Source organism: Peromyscus eremicus, chromosome 2 (genome assembly GCF_949786415.1).
Source record: "Peromyscus eremicus chromosome 2, PerEre_H2_v1, whole genome shotgun sequence".
In the NCBI taxonomy this organism is placed as follows: domain Eukaryota; kingdom Metazoa; phylum Chordata; class Mammalia; order Rodentia; family Cricetidae; genus Peromyscus; species Peromyscus eremicus.
This window is the reverse complement of record NC_081417.1, coordinates 39,714,055-39,732,255: the sequence shown is the minus strand read 5'-3', so window position 1 is coordinate 39,732,255 and position 18,201 is coordinate 39,714,055. Positions and strand designations below refer to the sequence as shown.

At 45.2% G+C, this 18,201-nt stretch overlaps 2 protein-coding genes across 4 annotated transcripts in view; one reads left to right on the top strand and one right to left on the bottom strand.

Annotated features, from left to right (window-relative positions):
• The window catches only part of Trim55 (tripartite motif containing 55), a 44,842-nt gene extending 29,844 nt beyond the window's left edge, over nucleotides 1–14,998 (top strand). For all 3 annotated transcript variants that reach the window (XM_059255689.1, XM_059255688.1, XM_059255687.1), the window contains one exon: nucleotides 14,731–14,998. In XM_059255689.1, coding sequence (XP_059111672.1) covers nucleotides 14,731–14,853 — 123 coding nt within the window. In that variant the 3' untranslated portion in view covers nucleotides 14,854–14,998. The remainder of the gene's footprint in view (nucleotides 1–14,730) is intronic.
• Nucleotides 14,999–17,124: 2,126 nt separating this feature from the next.
• On the bottom strand, nucleotides 17,125–17,733 carry Crh (corticotropin releasing hormone). Its single transcript, XM_059255685.1, has one exon. It carries the CDS (start codon nucleotides 17,731–17,733, stop codon nucleotides 17,125–17,127), a length of 609 nt encoding a protein of 202 aa, XP_059111668.1.
• Nucleotides 17,734–18,201: the final 468 nt, after the last annotated feature.

Sequence of the window (18,201 nt, the reverse complement as noted above, 5' to 3'; positions counted from 1 at the left end):
CTCTGCAGCTCCCGAATGCCATGACTTCCTGTCTGCACAGGCTTTTATTGCCTTGCTGTTCTGCCCTCTCATTGGCTATCTTAGCCCAGCTACCTCACTTCCTCTTCCTACTTTCTGTTTGTCTGTACAGACCTCCAGGTCTCTATGGTTGATACTGAAATTAAAGGCATGTGTCACTACCCTTGGCTCTGTTCCCTAGTGTGGCCTTGAACACACAGAGACCCTGCCTGCTAAGTGATAGGATTAAGGACGTGTACTACCACTGCCTAATTTTTGTGTTTACTTAAAACGGCTTTCTATTTCCTCTGATCTCCAGGCAAATTTTATTTATTAACATACAAATAAAATATCACCACATTTCCGCACAACTGCCCTTGGTCAAGCATCTTGTATATGGTCAATTCACTACATATTTATGTTGTATTGCACCATTTCCAGGTCTAACATGCTTCCACCCACTGCCCTTGTTACAAGTTACCCAAAGTCCTTCCCGTCCCAGTGCTAACATGAGGCTGCCCCCATCCTTGTCCTCTCCAAGTGAGCATTTTATTGTGAATATGTGTGGCGATTAAATATTTTGGGGACAAGGTCTCCCAATATAGTCCTGGCTGGCCCGTCACAGTGATCTCCTGCTTCTGCCTCCCAAGTGCTAGGGTTAAAGGCGTGCGCCACCACACCTCACTCAGCAATGCAGTTTTCCCAGAGATGGGAGCAGCAGGACGGAATACTGCCTCTGTTCCTCTTCCTCCCCTCTTAGTGTTTACTTAATGCCCTCCCATGGAAGAATCCATCCACAACACTTAACTGGAGCTGTACAGGGAAGGGAGTTTCCGGAAAATTGTCTGTCAGTGGTGGTGAATTCAGCAGCTGCTCTGGCTGATACTTGAGCTGGGCATAGCAGGTGCTTCAAGGTCAGAGACCCCCCCCCTTCCACTACTGCATGTGAGTGTGCTCGCACTTGCACACACACACACACACACACACAGAGAGAGAGAGAGAGAGAGAGAGAGAGAGAGAGAGAGAGAGAGAGAGAAGCACTGTGAAGAAACTTTCTGTTTTCCTGTCAACTATCTCACTAGAAGATAAAGCTATAGTGACAAGAGATGAAAACTTTACTGTATTATAGCTATTTGCCGTTCCGAGAATAGACTATCCGCTTTTCCATTCTCTAAGCCTGAGAATGGATACTCAGATCATGTAGAAATTCTGCCAAGGCTCCTGGGAATGCACAGATCAGTGTAATTCAGGGAAATGACTTCAGTTCTAGCTATGTCTGACCGATCATTCCATTTGTTTGAGCCTCGGTTTCCTCTCTGGGAAAGTAAGGGGACTGAATGAGTTGATTCGTTTATTTAGACAACTTTAGAAAGTGAAGGCCTAGTACTGAGGAGTTTGGAATGTGTGTGTTTCAGAATGTTTTCATGGGGGGGAGCCAAAGACTTGGGCTGGACATAAGCCATTCAGAGTAACATAGTAAGACTAGGTGCCTAGGGAATGGACAATCCTTTGCATTTCTCAAATGGCATTTACTGTTGCTAAGTTCTCACAGAGACCACGCCCCCTTGCTTCCCATGCTGATTTACAGGCATCTCCTGGGCACCTATGTATAGCTCGGCAGTCACACAGGTGTTCCTCCGTTCAGTCTGTGTTCACTGCACCCTGAAGTCCATGAAAGCGTTCTTAAAGAGCCTCTGTGGCTCAGTAGAACCAAGGCAAGACGGACACATTAGAGGCAGGCAGTCCTAATGTGAGGCAGGTGAAGATGTGTGACTTTTAAAGTCAGCTTTATTGAGCTATCCATACACTGAAACTCACCTCGTGTAAGCGTAGTTTATTGAGTTGTGACAAATTCGTGTCCTTTTGCAGCTGTCAGTACGGTTATTTAAGATGTTTTGGTCGCCTCCCAAATTCCCCTAGTCTTTAACAGTATTGCTTTGAAGTGTAAATCTACCTTCGGCTTTTATTAACTCTAACTTATAGCTTTCCCTTTACGGTTTCTGCTTTGTGTTGTTCTATTTAAGAACTATTTTTTATCCTTTTAGCTCTTCAGTTCTAGTGTAATTGTGCTGTTTGAATATGCAAGGTGAGGCGGAAGGTGTTCTTTCCTTCCTTGGTTTCATATACTTGTCCACTTGATCCACCAACACATTCTTCTTCTCTTTGTTGAAAAGACCTCCCCCCCCCTTTCTGGAAAAGTAGTGGGCTGTACCTGTGTGGGTCTATTTCTCAATTCTGTTTTGTGTTGCTGTTCTGCATTTTCTACCGGCTGATTATTACAGTTTTATAAAACCTTCAAGCGAATAAGCTTTGATCTGCTTTCAAAATGGCTTTTCCTATTTACTATTTTTACTAATCTTTTGAAGATTTAACTTTCGGTTTTATCGTTTTTTCTTCATTTTTGGTCTGTTTTCCGTTTTACTTGTTTCTATTATTTATTGTTTGTCTCCGTGTGTTTACTTTTTATTATCTTCCTTTCTTTTCTTTCTTTTTTTTTTTTTATGAAGTTCTTTGATGTGAATGTTCCACACCATAGGGCTCATTGCTTTGGCATTTCCCACATGCTTTCGTGTGTTGTTGTATTTTCTTTTCATTTTATTAAAAACATTTGTTGATTAGTGTCCTGATTTCTTCACTGGTGAACGGTTTATTTAGATGAGGATTGCTAACGTTTGAGACATTTGGGGATTTTTTTCCCAGATTTTTTTCTGTTTGACTTCTAATTTGATCCTATTATGGAAACAGAATTACTCCCTACACTCCCACCCTTCTGAGTTTATTAAGTTTTACAGTCTAGAATGTGACTCAACTTGGCAAACGTTAAAGTGTTCCGGGAAATACAGGACTTTCTGTTGTGACTGGCGTTTTCTGTGAATACCAGTTACAGATTCATGATGCTGTTCCGATCTGCAGCACTCATTCTGATCTTCTCTTAGCCATTCTATCGATGGCTGAGAAAGGAATTTTGAGATCGTTTACTATACTTAAGAATTTACTGAGACAGACCTTGCAGATCTGTTGGGGGCTTTGCTGCATATATTTTGAAACTTCATTTAGATACTTTCATACTCAACATTGTTATGTTTTCCTCACGAAATTCCAAGATGAAGTATTTCTAAATAACCACACTCATCTCTTCTCCTCTCGTACCTGCGTGCTCAGAGGTGTCTACAGATGGTCCTCATTCACATATACAGGTTGTAGCTGCCGTGATTTGTAGAAACCATAGGTGGTGGTGCAAGAGAGGAGCCTGGAGGAGAATGGTGTTGAATCCTTAGGTGTTATTCCGATAGCAGCCCTCAGGGAAAGTGTCATGGCCTGGATCCAACACACCTGGTGTCCATTCTTCCCTCAGCCATACACAGGGCCAAGGGCAGCAAGTGCCAGGATGGTTGAGACTCTTGAGTACCTAAGCTGAACTTCTCGATCTCATGATCCATTCTGTAGGACAGCTTTTAGTTTTGATTCAACTGATTTATCAGCTAAGATCTCTGAGCATTTTCATGATGTACCTACTCCCACGGTTGTCCCTTAAGTAGCTTTGAGTAAGTACCTAGGAATGGAGCTGTGAGGCTGTATGTTGTTGTGTAACTAACTTCACTAGCAATTGTGAATCTGTTTTTCCATAGTCTATGGGTATTGTTTTTCCACTAAGAATGTAGGCGTTCCAGCTCCTCTACATATTAGCTGATGGGGCACTGCGTCGTGCTTTATATTTCAGCCATTCTAATGCATGTGTGTGAACTTTCCTATGGTCTCATTCACAAGTCCTTGTCAATGAATTCTGTTTAGCATCGTCTCATGTGCACATGCTGAAGTGTGGCATAGAACTGCGGGGGCCACTCTGTCATGAGCAGGTACTTCAAGCACTCAGTGGCCGGTTTTCTGAGAAGGACTGATCCAAGTGTCCAAAGAAGATGTGGTGGTCTGTTCTGTGTCCCCAGCTCCCTTCTACCTGGCTTATCATCTTCTCAGACATAGAGTCTCAGTAGCAATGTGGGTCCCCCACGCCCTGAGGATCCTCACCCTCATGTAGAAGGGGTTATGTGCAGGTTAAATTCAGTGGCTTATTACAGACAGAAGCAATGGGGAAGTGTTACAAAGAAATGCAGCTCACAGCTGTCTTAGTTATCATCCAGGATCTGAAAATGTACATGTTATAAAGATGCTCCCCGAGAAAAAAGTCAATTAAGCTGATGAAAGAAGAGAGAAATGGAAAGACGTTGGAAGGGGCTGGAGGAAGAAGAAAGAAAGAGCATGATTGGAAAGATGAGTAGAGGCCTGTGCTCGTAGCTAGTCTTTAGTTCTTAGGCTCTCGGAGCAGTGTGTTTCCAGATCTGAACCCCCCTATCAAATATCATGCCACCCAATGTTCCCATTTCCCTAGGCCAGCATGAGCAACCAGCCAAAGTTCCAAAGCTAACTACCAGTGTGAAGCTCTGTATCTCCAACCCGTGTGCTACATGCACACACACACACACACACACACACACATACACACACACACACAAAGTCACTCTTTATACAAATGACCTGTGAGACTAACCCATCCACTATGGCTTCAAACATAAACATTCCCTCAACTGCCACTGGAGACTCAGAGGCAAGAGGGCCAGAGAGCTTCTACATGTGAGATGAATCTCACAAGGTAGTCATTGCATTTAAAAACATGAAAGAAGAAAGCAAACACAAGCAGGAGACCGAGAACATGATTTCCCTTGAGTGTGACTGTATGTCTTGTGTTCTTTGAAACGATCTATTTAATTTTCCAAACAAACAGAAGTGAATAAAAATGTAACTATGTTCCCTAAATTTAATGGAGGGATCCAGGGTATCAAGTCATTTTCAAGCAGAAACCCCCACTGAGATCGATTGCTCGGTGCTGTACAAGAAGCAAGCTTACACGTCACCGTTCTGTGGGGGCCCTAGTGCTGGAATTCCCACTGCGAGAAAGCAAGTGCAAGCTGATGGCATTCAGGAAGGGCCTCCGTCTACAGATAACATCGTCAGGATTTAGTAATCCTAGCAGTTATGGGATGTGATGGTGAGATGCTGTCCCTTTTATATAGAAGACTGTTGTAAGCAGAAAAAAGGTTTTTCTTAGCAAGTAAGTCTCAAGGAGACCATTCTATTAATACTGCTTTTGAATCAGTATCTTACAACACTACAACTGTATTTATTTTTGTACTTTTCCCCCCTCTGCTGAGAAAGTGACATTCTAATAATTATCAATTTGATTGTTTTACTGAAAGGTCAAATAGACAAACCAATCCTGAAATTATAGGCTCTGTTTCACAGGAGCAAATAGTAAATGTCACTTTAGGAGAGAGAAATAAATTAGATGTATCCATTTTTTTAAAAAGCCAAATACTATGTAAACTGTTTGCAGGCATGTGGTGAATTCATTTCCCCAGATTTTTTGAGCGGCAGTAAGGATGACTCTCTGGGGGAGCTGGTCACTGAGGAGGGCACTGTGGGGGAGCTGGTCACTGAGGAGGGCACTGTGGGGGAGCTGGGCACTGGGGAGGGCACTGTGGGGGAGCTGGGCACTGGGGAGGGCGCTCTGGAGAGCTGGGCACTGGGGACACTCTGGGGAGCTGGGCACTGGGGGGTGCTCTGGGGAGCTGGGCACTGGGGAGGGCACTCTGGAGAGCTGGGCACTGGGGAGGGTGCTCTGGAGAGTTGGGCACTGGGGAGGGTGCTCTGGAGAGCTGGGCACTGGGGGGGCGCTCTGGAGAGCTGGGCACTGGGGAGGGTGCTCTGGAGAGTTGGGCACTGGGGAGGGTGCTCTGGAGAGTTGGGCACTGGGGGGGGCGCTCTGGAGAGTTGGGCACTGGGGAGGGTGCTCTGGAGAGCTGGGCACTGGGGAGGTGCTCTGGAGAGTTGGGCACTGGGGAGGGTGCTCTGGAGAGCTGGGCACTGGGGAGGGTGCTCTGGAGAGCTGGGCACTGGGGGGTGCTCTGGGGAGCTGTTAGGACAGAGATGATGAGTTTGCTTCCTAAACTTTCAAGTATTTTTTGTTCTGATTTGACCTCAGACCCTTGCTAGTGCTGTTCATCCTGCTTGTTATTTTGTCTTCATTTGTGTGTCTCAGTGATTTCCATGAAGTACATTTTTCTCACGCTGCCAGCAAAATATGGCATTGTCTAATACACCCCAAACTCCATGGCAAATGCTGGGTCCTGTAGTGTGTGTGTGTCTTGCTTCTTCTCATGCATAGAGTCTTTTGCTTGATCCTCACATCAGCTCTGTACAGAAGTAAGGACCCTGAGGACTTGCTCGGGATCACACAGCAGTTGGGAGGGCATTGGTTTTTTCTACGCCCTTCACCTCAGAGTGTGGTGTGCAGTGTCATGGAGGCCACCCCGGCGTTTAGAAGAGTGGATGAATCTCTCCGCATCGGTATCCATGCGGCTGAGAGGTCCCCTGCTTTGACTCACCATTCATGATGGGTTGCACAGCTTTGCAAAGCACCAGGGGGCGATCGAGGCCTCTGCTTCTGTCCAAAAGACTGAGCCAATCCTTGAGTTCTGTTTAAACTAAGACCTGTTTTCTAGTGTTGAGTTAGCCCCATCTTGAATCTCATATTTGATCTGTTTGCTTAGTACAACGTAGAGAAACAGTTGTGTGAAAAATATGACTCTTCCTCAGTAAGAATGAGAGTACACATGGACACCACACAGACAGAGCTGTCAGATCTATACCTGGGAAGAAGGCTGGCTGTATATCAACATCAATAATCTGCTGTTCACTCTGACCCTGCCAATACCTAGGAACCATGTCTGAAGCAGACAAAGCAGGACACACCCCAGCATCCTCCTCAGGGTTAAGAAAGTGTGAGTAATTTAATGTCTGACGTGCCTGAGAACGTTGCTCTGGCTCTGGTATTCACTTCCCAAGAAAGGTCCGCTCATGACAATAAAGTCCCCAAGTCACCTCTCTCCATCCCTCACCTCATCACTCAGTGTGTGGGAACACAAAACCTCTCAAGAGGAGATGTTCTTTAGAGAATGTGTTCTTTTCTGGCCTGTTTAGAGAATCCCTATGTTTTTCTTCCCTAACATTCATGAAGACTGGGTAAATTTTTCCCAGCTCTGTGCCTCATGATAACATGCTGCTTGCTTGGTTCTAAGCAGAAATGCCTATCTTCTTGTGAAAGACGTGCCTCTGATGTTCCCAAGGCTTAGAGCCACAGGACTTCAGTTGCTTTTACCATTAATGGGCTAAGGACTTAGGCTGTCCTCATCTTCCCACTCAGAGTATAACAGTTAAACTACCCAAGGTTCAGAAATGTTAAGCAGACCAAGTCTTGGGTTTGTTCTTTTTGAATAAGCATTCCAAATACTCAAGATTTCTGCTCACACCTGTTTCGAACATCAGGCTTTGATTCTCTGATCCAGCCTAGCAGGTGCAAGACGGAGGCTGGATGGCTGGGCATTTGGAAACCTCAAGTCTAGCCTTATTCTTCCTACCCACATTCATCAAGCAAGCAGATTTTGTTATAGCTGGGTAAAGGGTTTTTTTGAACTGACCTAAAAGGAATGGCATTTATCATGCAGCATTAACCAGATTCTGTCAGGTTAGATTTCTCATTGGCATCTACTGCCGCTCTCAGACACTTAGGTGTGGCAGTCTGAGTGTGGGCACTTGGATCAACCCCCCTGCCAACTCCAGCATCCCTTCAATGGCCCGGTATCATTGATCTCTTGCAGTAAGATACTGACATTCTCAAGTAATACGTTATCTGGGAGTGCACATTAAGTTGTCACCATCCATTGATGATTTTATTGAAGTGCATTTGATCACCTGAAGAGTAGAACCAGGCTATGATAAATTGAAATGGGGCACCATCATGGGTGACACAGAGAATGAGCATTTGGAAAAGGGCAAGTATGGGGATGCTATGCACACCCTGGGAAGCCGGCAGGCAGCTGGGGTTGCTCATTGCTAGTGGGAATGTGTTCACTTTTCTGCTTTGGGCCAGCTTAAAAGAATGTCCTCCCTATGTATGGCTTCAGACACTTGTGTCTGAGTGAAAGCCAGGACAGCACCTGCTCAGTTTTATTGATCCGGTGGAGTATGTGAGGCAGAGGCATTTAGGGAAAGGGGACTGCTGACCTGACTCCCCAGGCCAGCCTCATGCGTGCTCCCTACTACACTCAACTAGAACCCCATGATCAGCACCCAGGGGCTGCTTTGCTCTCAAGTGAATCTGACAATAGTGTCATGATTTCATTGCCAAGAACCTTGCCACAGATTCACTTTGGCTCCCCCGGGCCTTAATTCATCACATTGAACATAGAAATCCACCTAAAATCTGCGCTGAGCATTTTTATTTTTTTGTAAACAATTTCCTACCAAAAATAACCCAATAAGAGTTGTGAGCTGGGGCTGGGGTATAGATCTGGGGCAGAACTGATGGTTAGTGTGTACAATGAGGCCCTGTGTGCCAACTTCAGCTCCACTCAAAACAAAGTCCACTACAAGCTGTGTACCTTTATCAACAAAGCAGTATTAGTGACAAAATAGGCCCAGATGACAGACACGTGTTGACAGAAGCATAAATACAAGATGGAGTCCCTGTCCTCTCACCTCCACTCCAACCATAGCGAGTGTGCAAGCTTCCTGACAGGCTCAATGGATGTTCACGGCTACAGCAGGAAGGCAAGGTGCTTCCGTTTTGCAAGAGAAGGAAGTGAGTCATAGACACTTAGTAGGAGGGAACACAACCCATCCAGGGTCTGGGACTCCTCGGCTCGGCATGCCAATCACGTACGCACACTCCTTCTTTGTTCACAAGAATTTATAAGTGCAGATTTTTCTATTAGGCCACTTTTGAAAAGGGGTTATGTTGGGGACAAAGGAAGGAGAACATAAAATTTATCAACGTCACCATGTCTTATTGTACATGTCAGCAATGTTAACTGTATTCATATTTTGTGACTAATCCTGGAGAGTTTTCATCTTGCAGAAATGAAATGTAATACCCATTAAACAAAAACTTCCAATCCTGCCTCCTCTGGCCCCAGGCCCTGGCAAACCACCCTCTGTTTCTATGAATTTGGCTACTGTATGGGTCCCTTACTTTTTTAAGCCGAGCAATATTCATTTATGTCCATGGCGTAGTTAATTTATTCCTTCCTCTAAGGAGGCACCGTAGGCTTGCTTCTGTTTCTTGGCTGTTATGAATCACATTGCTCTGGCATGGTGTGAATGTGCAAATTCTTTCTCTCAGTTCTTCTGAGCATATACACAGATGTGGAATTGTTGGACCATGTGGTATCTGTTTAATTTTCAAAATATTTTTATTGCATTTACTTCAGGGGAGGACCTGGGAGATGACGTATGTGTAGGTCAGGAAAACTTGTGGGAGTCAGTTCCCTCCTTTGACCATGTGGGTCCTGGAGAATCAAACTGAGTTAGTCAGGATTGATGGCGGCGAGCACATGTACCCTCTGAGCCACTCAGCGGACCCACGTTTAATTTTGTGAGTCTCCCCGATACTGTGTTCTGTAATGACTGTACCATTTTACGTTCCCACCAACAGTAAACAGTAGCTATCTCTTTGTACCTTCACTCCTGAATTTTTGATGTTTACAACTAGTTCGTGTGTGTGTGTGTGTGTGTGTGTGTGTGTGTGTGTGTGTGTGTTCGTTTGTTTGTTTGAACTACTGTACACCATCCATGACCCGGAGCTGACCTGCTAAGTTTCTGCTGCCCATCAGCCTTGGCAAGATGCATGTTCCTTAATCTCCATCAGCAAGAAGTGATTCTAGGTGACATGGGGGGGGTGTCAAGGATGATGCCTACATAGCACATGTCTCTGAAAGGGAATGCCTCACTTTACCCGGCTCTCCAGTGGAGTGAGGCCATACCCCAGTGCGGTAAGCAGACATTCACTTACCCCTTCTCAAGGTACATTTGATGCAGTAGTAAAGCAATAGCAAAGGAGAAGAAAGCACTCTGTCCCTTGAGAGTCTCGTCTTACGAATAGCCTAGGCAGAATGTTTGAGGAAAAGGACATCGTTTCCTGCGGCTGCATGTGTCTGTAAATTTTGACCAAATCCCGTTAAGAGTTGAGACAAAATTAATGCTGCCTCTTTCTTCTACTTCCTGGGTTCTTTTTATGATGAAAATTTGTATTTGTCAAATTATCTGTATTCCAGGGCTTGAGAGATGGCTCAATGGTTAAGAGCACTTGCAGAGGACCTGGGTTCAGTTCCCAGCACACACAAGGCCGCTTTTACAACTGTAACTCCAGTTCTGGGGGATCAAATTATCTGTATTCCTGTGGCCTTCGAGCACAGTGTCAAATGATGGCTATACAGTTTTGCCACAGTGTTGGATGCTTTTCCTGTCACTTTTGACAGATTCTTGACAGAAGGCAGGCAGGCAGGGAGGGAGGGAGGAAGGGAGGGAGGGAGGGAGGGAGAGTACATTGTGGTTCCCAGTTTGAGGCCACAGTCCATCATGGCAAGGGAGGCATAAGTCAGGAACACAGGGCAGCTGGTCACATTGTATCCTCAGTCAGGAAACAGAGAGGTGAATGCTGATGCTCAGCAGGCTTCCTCCTTTCTCTGCTTTTTATTCAGTCTGGGACCACAACCCACAAATGCTTCTGCCTACATTCACAGTTTGTCTTAGATCCTCAGTGAAAATGCTCTGGAAAGGACCTCACAGGTACATCTCTTAGGCAACTGAAAATTCAGTCTAGGTGACAGTGAAGAGTATGCATCACGGCCACCTAAGGAGATATTAAAACCTACAAATGATGTGGGACCAGAAGTCCCTGGTTTTCCTTTTCATACAGATCAAAGCTAGCCACAGTCCACACTTTGTTCTTCTCTATGGCGTCCACCTTGAGAGAGCACAAAGCACAGGATTCCATTTAAAAAGGGAAAACAACAGGAAGAATATATGCTTTTGGTTTGCTGGGTGGTGGTTTCTATCCATCCTGAGATAGTCATTCAGAGAGCTGGATCACTTGAGATATATGGAAGAGCATCATAGATGACCACGATTACCACATGTCAAAAGAGTCATATCATATAAATCGCCTCTGCTTCTGGGAAGGTGAGGATGCAAATACAATTACCACACAATTGTCTTTCCTCATTGGAGGTTACTGACACTATATAATTTCACTAGAAATGGCCCATGATTCATTCTGTGTGACAGAGGCGCCTCTCTACTGTAGTGAGGAAGCAGAGGAGGTAGAGGGGAGTAGAAGGGGAAAGGGAACAGAGAGGGAGGAATGACTGACTAGGAAGTAGGCGTGTGCAGAGTGTCTCATGTCCGTTCCTTTATTCAATCCTCATAACACAGGATTTCTTTTCTGTGTCACGGAAGAGAACACTGAGCTCAGAACGGCTAAGTAACTTGCCCAAGTCACACCCCTGGTAAGCAGGTCTGGTGTTCTAGTTAGCTTCTCTGTCACTGTGATAAGACAGCGACCAAAGCCAACTTGAGGTGGGAGGGTTTTGTTTGACTTAAAGGTTATACTCCAGCCTCCAGGGAAGTTAAGGCTAGAGATCAAAGCAGGAACCTGAAGCAGGAATCAGTAGATGCTGCTTGGCTCAGCTATTTTTCTTACACAGCTGTGGTAGTTTGAATGTAATTGGCCCCCATAATCTCATAAGGAGTGGCACTATTAGGAGGTGTGGCTTTGTTGGAGTGGGTATGGCCCTGTTGGAGGAAGTGTGCCACTGTGGGAGCAGGTTTGGAGGCTTCCTATGCTCAGGATACCATCCAGTGAGTCAGTTGACTTCCTGTTGCCTGTAAGATGTAGGACTCTCAGCTCTAGCACCACGTGTGCCTGTGTGCCACCATGCTCCCCACCATGATGATAATGGACTGAACCTCTGAAACTGTAAACAAGCCACCCTCCATTAAATGTTTTCTTGATAAGAGTCGCTGTGGTCATGGTGTCTCTTCACAGCTGTGAAAACCTTAACTAAGACAACAGCCCAGATTTATCTACCTAGGAATAGTAGCACCCACAGTGGGCCAGGTCCTCACACAGCAGTGAGCAATAAGAAAATGTCCCACAGATATGCCCACAAGTCAGTCAGAGGCAGTCAGTTTCTTAATTGCGGTTCCCTCTTCCTGGGTGTGTCAAGTTAACAACCGAAGCTAACCTGGCATCTGAGATTCAAATCTCAGCTAAGTGGCCACGGGTTTTCCTGCTGAGATGGTTGGTAAGTCCCCAGCCCAAAGAGATAGCATGAACATTGAAGACACTCCAGACAATCTCTGCTTTCAACCGCTTTTCTGTTACTTTCTTTTCTGAAAGTGAGAATATCGGTCCATATTGTTTGGAGAGAAAAAAAAAAATGCCTGGAACCATCCATGGTGGGTGTATGAGCGACAAACTCAAATGATTTAATCTGGTTTTGACAACCAGCAGTACCAGCAGCTAAATATTTAAACAAGGAGTAGATTTTAATACTTGGGCCAGAAAAGCTTTTATAAGCCAGCAAATTCCAAAAGCAACCCCAAACAGCATGTCAGCCACCCACCCTTGCCTAAACATGATAATCCTCTGCAGGAAATAGCTAGCCCGATTGGTGTCACCTGTGAGCTCTTCCCAGCTGTCACAGAAACAATGTCTCTGGAGTAGGCACTGCCTTCCAAGAAAAGACACGATGTCCAGGCAGAATACCCTGTCCTCTCATTCAAAGTGATCAGAAGAAACAGTGTCCCATCCTCTGACGTTGGGCTGTTTGGGTTTAGCATTAGGAGTAGTTGACTCTGCTGGGCCAGAGAAGGTTTGATACAATCAGCCCCGGGACTCTGAAGGTAACATCTACTCCACCTCAATCTTTTTCTTTTTTGGGTCAGAATCTCAAGTAGCCCAGACTAGCCTTAAGTCACTATGTAGCTGAAGGTGACCTTGAACTCCTGTTCCTCTTGCCTTCACCATGTGCCTCCACACCTGACTCCACCTCAGGATCAGGGAACATCTAACCCATTACCAAGAAAACCTACTTCACTTGACATTCCAACTTTTTAATTTTTTTTTTTTCAGAAAACAGTGTGCTTCACTTTTAATCTAACACGACCCCATAGCCCTTATTAACTTCTACCAAGAAGCAATTTGGTATCAAAAAAGAGAATCCTAAAACCAAAAACCCACTATGATTGTGCTGTTTTTTTAAATGTCACCCCAAACCTACATTTATGGTTATATATAACTGGGAAGGTGCTTGCCAGGCACTCATTTTCCTCTAAGAACTACTACGAATAGCAGTAATATACTCATACTTACCAGAGTTCTGCTTTGTATGGCATCCTCGCAGCCCCACCCCCACCCCGGGGACTTCTGCACCGAGAACGTGTGCTCCCTCACCGCTTCAAAGCCTTTGGCATTTCGGTACTGCAGAGTTTGCCAGAGAAGCGTGAGAACATACTTGACCATTTTCCCTGGGCAGAACCAGGTTCGTCACAGTGCCTTTACAGCTTGAGTGAATACAATCCAATTGCAAGTCTTTTTATACGTATGTCTGTTGTTCCACTACGCTGTGACTTTCAAAAGTCAAGACAACATGGAGTTCATTTATAAGACTGAGTCGGTCAGTTAACGCAAATCTACCACCCATATCAGTCAGATATTTATCAGAATTATCTTTTTAGAAGTTTTGGGGCTGGAGAGATGGCTCATAGGTTAAGAACACTGGCTGTTCTTCCAGAGATCCTGAGTTCAATTCCCAGCACCCATACGGTGGCCTCACACCATCTGTAATGAGATCTGGTTCCCTCTTCTGGCCTGCAGGGATACATGCAAACAGAACACTGTATACATAATAAGTAGAAGTTTTGATATTAGATTTGATTTTGTATAAATGTTATCAGATTTTAATGCCTAGAGAAATTCCCTTCAGGATTTGCTCAAGATTAATCCTTCGGCTTTGTAAAACTGGGGTGGGGTGGGGTGTGTGCAAAGCTGAAGGGGTATATAAATGTATAAATGTATGCAAAAATAATGTTTTTGACAGTGATATCCCCGTGTATGATTCTTTTAGACAGTATGGTTTGCTGGTATTGTCTCATCTTGGTATGTGTGCATGCACACTGGTGTCCACACAGCAGTGACGTCACCTAATGGTGCATTATTAGAAGCATACCCCTATTAGGTGGCACTTGAGTGTAATCTGGTAGAGACTTCTAACTTCAGCAGTGGAGAGATTATGTGAATATGAATCCATCCTGCAGTATCATGATACAGCAATTTAAATTAGAGCTCTCCCCCCTCTTCTCCCCTCCCCTCTCTCTTCCCTCCCTTGCCCTCTCTCTGTCCACATTGGGGATGGAACTCAGGTCCTACAGATGCTGAGAAAGCACTCGGTCACTGAGCTGAGTTACAAATCCAGAAGGATTTTAATCAGTTCTGCAGATTTTTGTAAACCTAGATACCTGTTTGTGTGAATGAGCCTGCCATGTCAGTAAATCATGCTCAGCTGAACTTGGGAGAACATTTGGGCAGCCTGACCTGTTTCCATCAGGTTTCCTTCCACTGCATGTGTTATTGCTATTCCCTTTGAATCATGAGTGTGAATCACTTTCATGGCTCTTGACCGTAGCTGAGATAGCCTGAGCTTGCTTTCTGTCCCTAATAATAATTATGCTTCCTATAATTATTATTATCATCCTCTCTCCTCAATAGAACGAGGCCTGGACCAACTCCCCAAAGGTCTACTCTCTGCTTTCTTTCATCCACGTTTTCTTCTTTTGCAGATTGGCTTTGAAGCGCCTTCTCCCCAGGGACAGGCCTCAGCCTCGGGGAGTGGGGGTGGGGCTGATTCTGAACCAGCTCGCCACGTCTTCTCCTTCTCCTGGTTGAATTCCCTGAGTGAATGATATTTATTCTGGCGGCCCCTGGCGGTCCGGGTGAGATGCACAACAGGCAGTGGGTGAAATTCACCATGATGCATATGAATGGGACCTCTGCACGGGATTTCTGAAAGAAAACAATAAACCTTTAATTCCGGATGACTGACCTAACTTGTCGAGAAAATGAATGTGCTCAGAACACAGTTTCAGCAAACACTGGTATAAAGAAACTTGATCTTATGCAAATCTTTCATTATGTGGGAAACATTCTGGAGGGCTGTGTAGGTGTGGTACATGTGTGCCCGTCAGCTATAAGTGGCAAGTGTTAACATAGTGGGCGCTACACTCCCGTCTCTCATGGGCACCGGCTTCTTGTTATTTTTAGCGCAGGTGTGGTTTGTTTTTTTCTTCTTTTCTCTTTAACATTCAGTGTCAGTTCAGAACCCACCGATTTACCAAAATGTAGGCATGCGATCAATCACTGACCAAGGCTAAGAAAGGCTCTACAGAGGTTCCTCATTTCTACACCTGTCATTGGATGTGCACCCGGAAGTAGTCTTTGAATTTGGCCACACTTCTGTAGTCCAAAGGGCCAAAGATCTAGGGCATTTCTTTTGACATTTTTCTAATCTTAATCACATATCTCATAATCTTATATTCATATACCAGGCATTCTAATTGAAGACTTTCTGGGAGAAACAGTCTACTTTCTTATGTGTCTACCCTAGCAGCAATTTAATAAACTGTGGAACTGCATGTATTGGAATATATACACAATTCTCAGCTATCTATCTATCTATCTATCTATCTATCTATCTATCTGTCATCTATCATCTATCATCTGTCTATCACTGTGATACCTTCCTCACATAAGTGTAACTTTAAGTGAACTCTCAAATAAATGTCATTTTTTAAAAACCTTGGTCTCCAAACGATTTATTTAACTGCTCATATTATATTATTAAGCCATTAGTCAAGCATATTTCAAGGGCCTCCAGAGAAGTACTATCTTCATACATATAAATTAATTCTAAAGTATTAATCATGGGACTGAGATTTTTTTTAAAGCTGTAACTAAACTACTAAAGGCAAATATATTGTCAAACTAATTAGATGTGCTGTTTAATTTTAGAAGCAAATAACACAGTCCTGCAAGTCACAGTTATTAGGATTGCAATAGAGACAATATGAAGGGTATTTGTGCAGTTATTAAAGTCAAAATGTTTTTTTAAGAAAAAATTTCCCAAGTGCCCCTTTCAGCAAATCTGTTTAAGTTACTTGAAGTGTTTGTGTTATTAAGTTTCTCCTGTCTAAGGCTGGTGAGGTAGTTCAGTGTGTAAAGGTATTTGCCTCTGGGCCTGAAGACCTGAGTTCAGTTCCTAGGACTCATGTGGTAGGAAGGAACTGACTCCTGCCAATCATCCTCTGACCTCTACACATTTGCCATGGTGCACACTTACACACACACACACACACACACACACACACACACACACACACATATTATGTTTGCATGTTAATTTCTACTGTAACTGATCTTCCAGTTGCAAAATTATCAAATTTTAGAGGTGAGAGGAACCTCTACAATTATTTAACTCAATCTCAAAGAGAAACCTGAAGTACAGAGAAAAGCTCAGGGTCTGTGTGAGCTACTTAACAAACATTGGCGGGTTTAGGAGAAAATAAAATGTAGGAGGTTTTGTTTGTTGTGTTGTTTTTATTTCCCTGTGCTGGGGACCATTTCTGTATACACACTAAAGAGGAAACATAAAAGCACAATAACCTTTGCAGATTTTATTAAAAATATAAATGTTCAGCATTCTCTTACACAACCAAATTGACCAAGCATTGGACAGATGTTTTATTATTGAAACGTTTACAAGAAAATGTTGATTCGAAGAGCTTGCACATCTTGTCCTGGCCACCCCTTGAGAATGAATTCTTTTCTGCTGTGACCCCCCAAAACAACCAGTGACTTCCATATTCTTCTCAAAAAACCTTCTTCCTTGGGTCCACGTTTTCTTTAAGATACAGCTATAAAGACACTTATTTGCACACAGAAAACTAAGCACGGGCAATTCAAATCACACTGTTTTGCTACTGCACAGAAATACACTTTGTGCATGCTGATCAAATAATAATTATATAGGCTCTCTCCCTGTACATAGTCTTATGCTTCAAGCTCTAAAAAAATAAATAAATGATATCAGAGCTGCGATATGGTACAGAATACTGTTTTAAACTTTTTGTTTTCACTGTTGCGCTAAATGCAGAATCGCCTTGACCAAACGCACCATTTCATTTCCCAGCCATCTCCAACAGTTTCCTGTTTCTGTGAGCTTGCTTCACTAACTGGTCTGCCTTGACTATTTCCAAGACTTCCCGCAGAAGGTGGAAGGTGAGATCCACAGAGAGGGCCGGCTCGGCCCGCTTCACCCTCTCCCGCGCCCCCTGGTGGTCGCCGAGGGTGTCCTCGGTGCCGCGCTCCGCCGGCCCCGCGCGGCTGTCGAGCGAGCGCTGAGGCATCTGCTGCTGCTGCTGCTGCTGCTGCTGCGGCTGCGGCTGCTGCTGCTGTTGCTGCTGCTGCAGCAGCACGCGGAAAAAGTTAGCGGCTGCCTGGTCCTGCGAGGGGCGGCTGTCGCGACCCGCGGAGAGGGGCGAGGAGTCGGGCGACAGCCGAGCAGTGGGGCCCCTGTTGAGGTTCCCCAGGCGGAGGAAGTATTCTTCTCCCATGCGGATCAGAACCGGCTGGGGCTGCTGGGGCTCTTCTGGCTGCAGGAAATTCAGGGGCTGCGGGGACCGCGGAGCGCCTGGGACGGGTCCCCTGCTCAGCTGGGCCCCGCACGGAGGGCTGGGTGACAGAGCCATCAGCAGGATGCCCGCGGACACCAGCAGTCGCAGCCTCATGTTAGGGGCGCTCGCTGCAGCACAGAGGTGGAGGAGGGCAGAAGAGAGAAGGTGGGGAAGAGAGGGAGGACTGGTTAGAGTTTAGCTCAGCTGGGAGGTGCACCCAAGCTTCCCATCCGACACCCACAGACAAGCCCGGCTCTGGGCACCGTTGGCACTGTCCGCGGTGCTGAAGCCAAGTGCCCGTAAGGCTCATCTGCTAGCCAGCAGGTGACTCGTCTTTGGAGACCTAGAAGGGACAACCCCTGACTCCTCTTCTTCCTAAGGATCTCCCAAACGTATTCTCAAAACAGACTTCTCTGAGCCCGAAGAAGTGCCACAGGTTTAAGCTATCGCCCGCCCTGATCGCCCCCTTTCGGACAGCCTTTTCTTCCAAATTGAGAACTACTCCTCTCTGTCTCCATCCCTGCCCTTGCTCCCTTTGCTTGGGGGTCGGGATGGACGCGGCACGCGATGGGGGAGCCATTC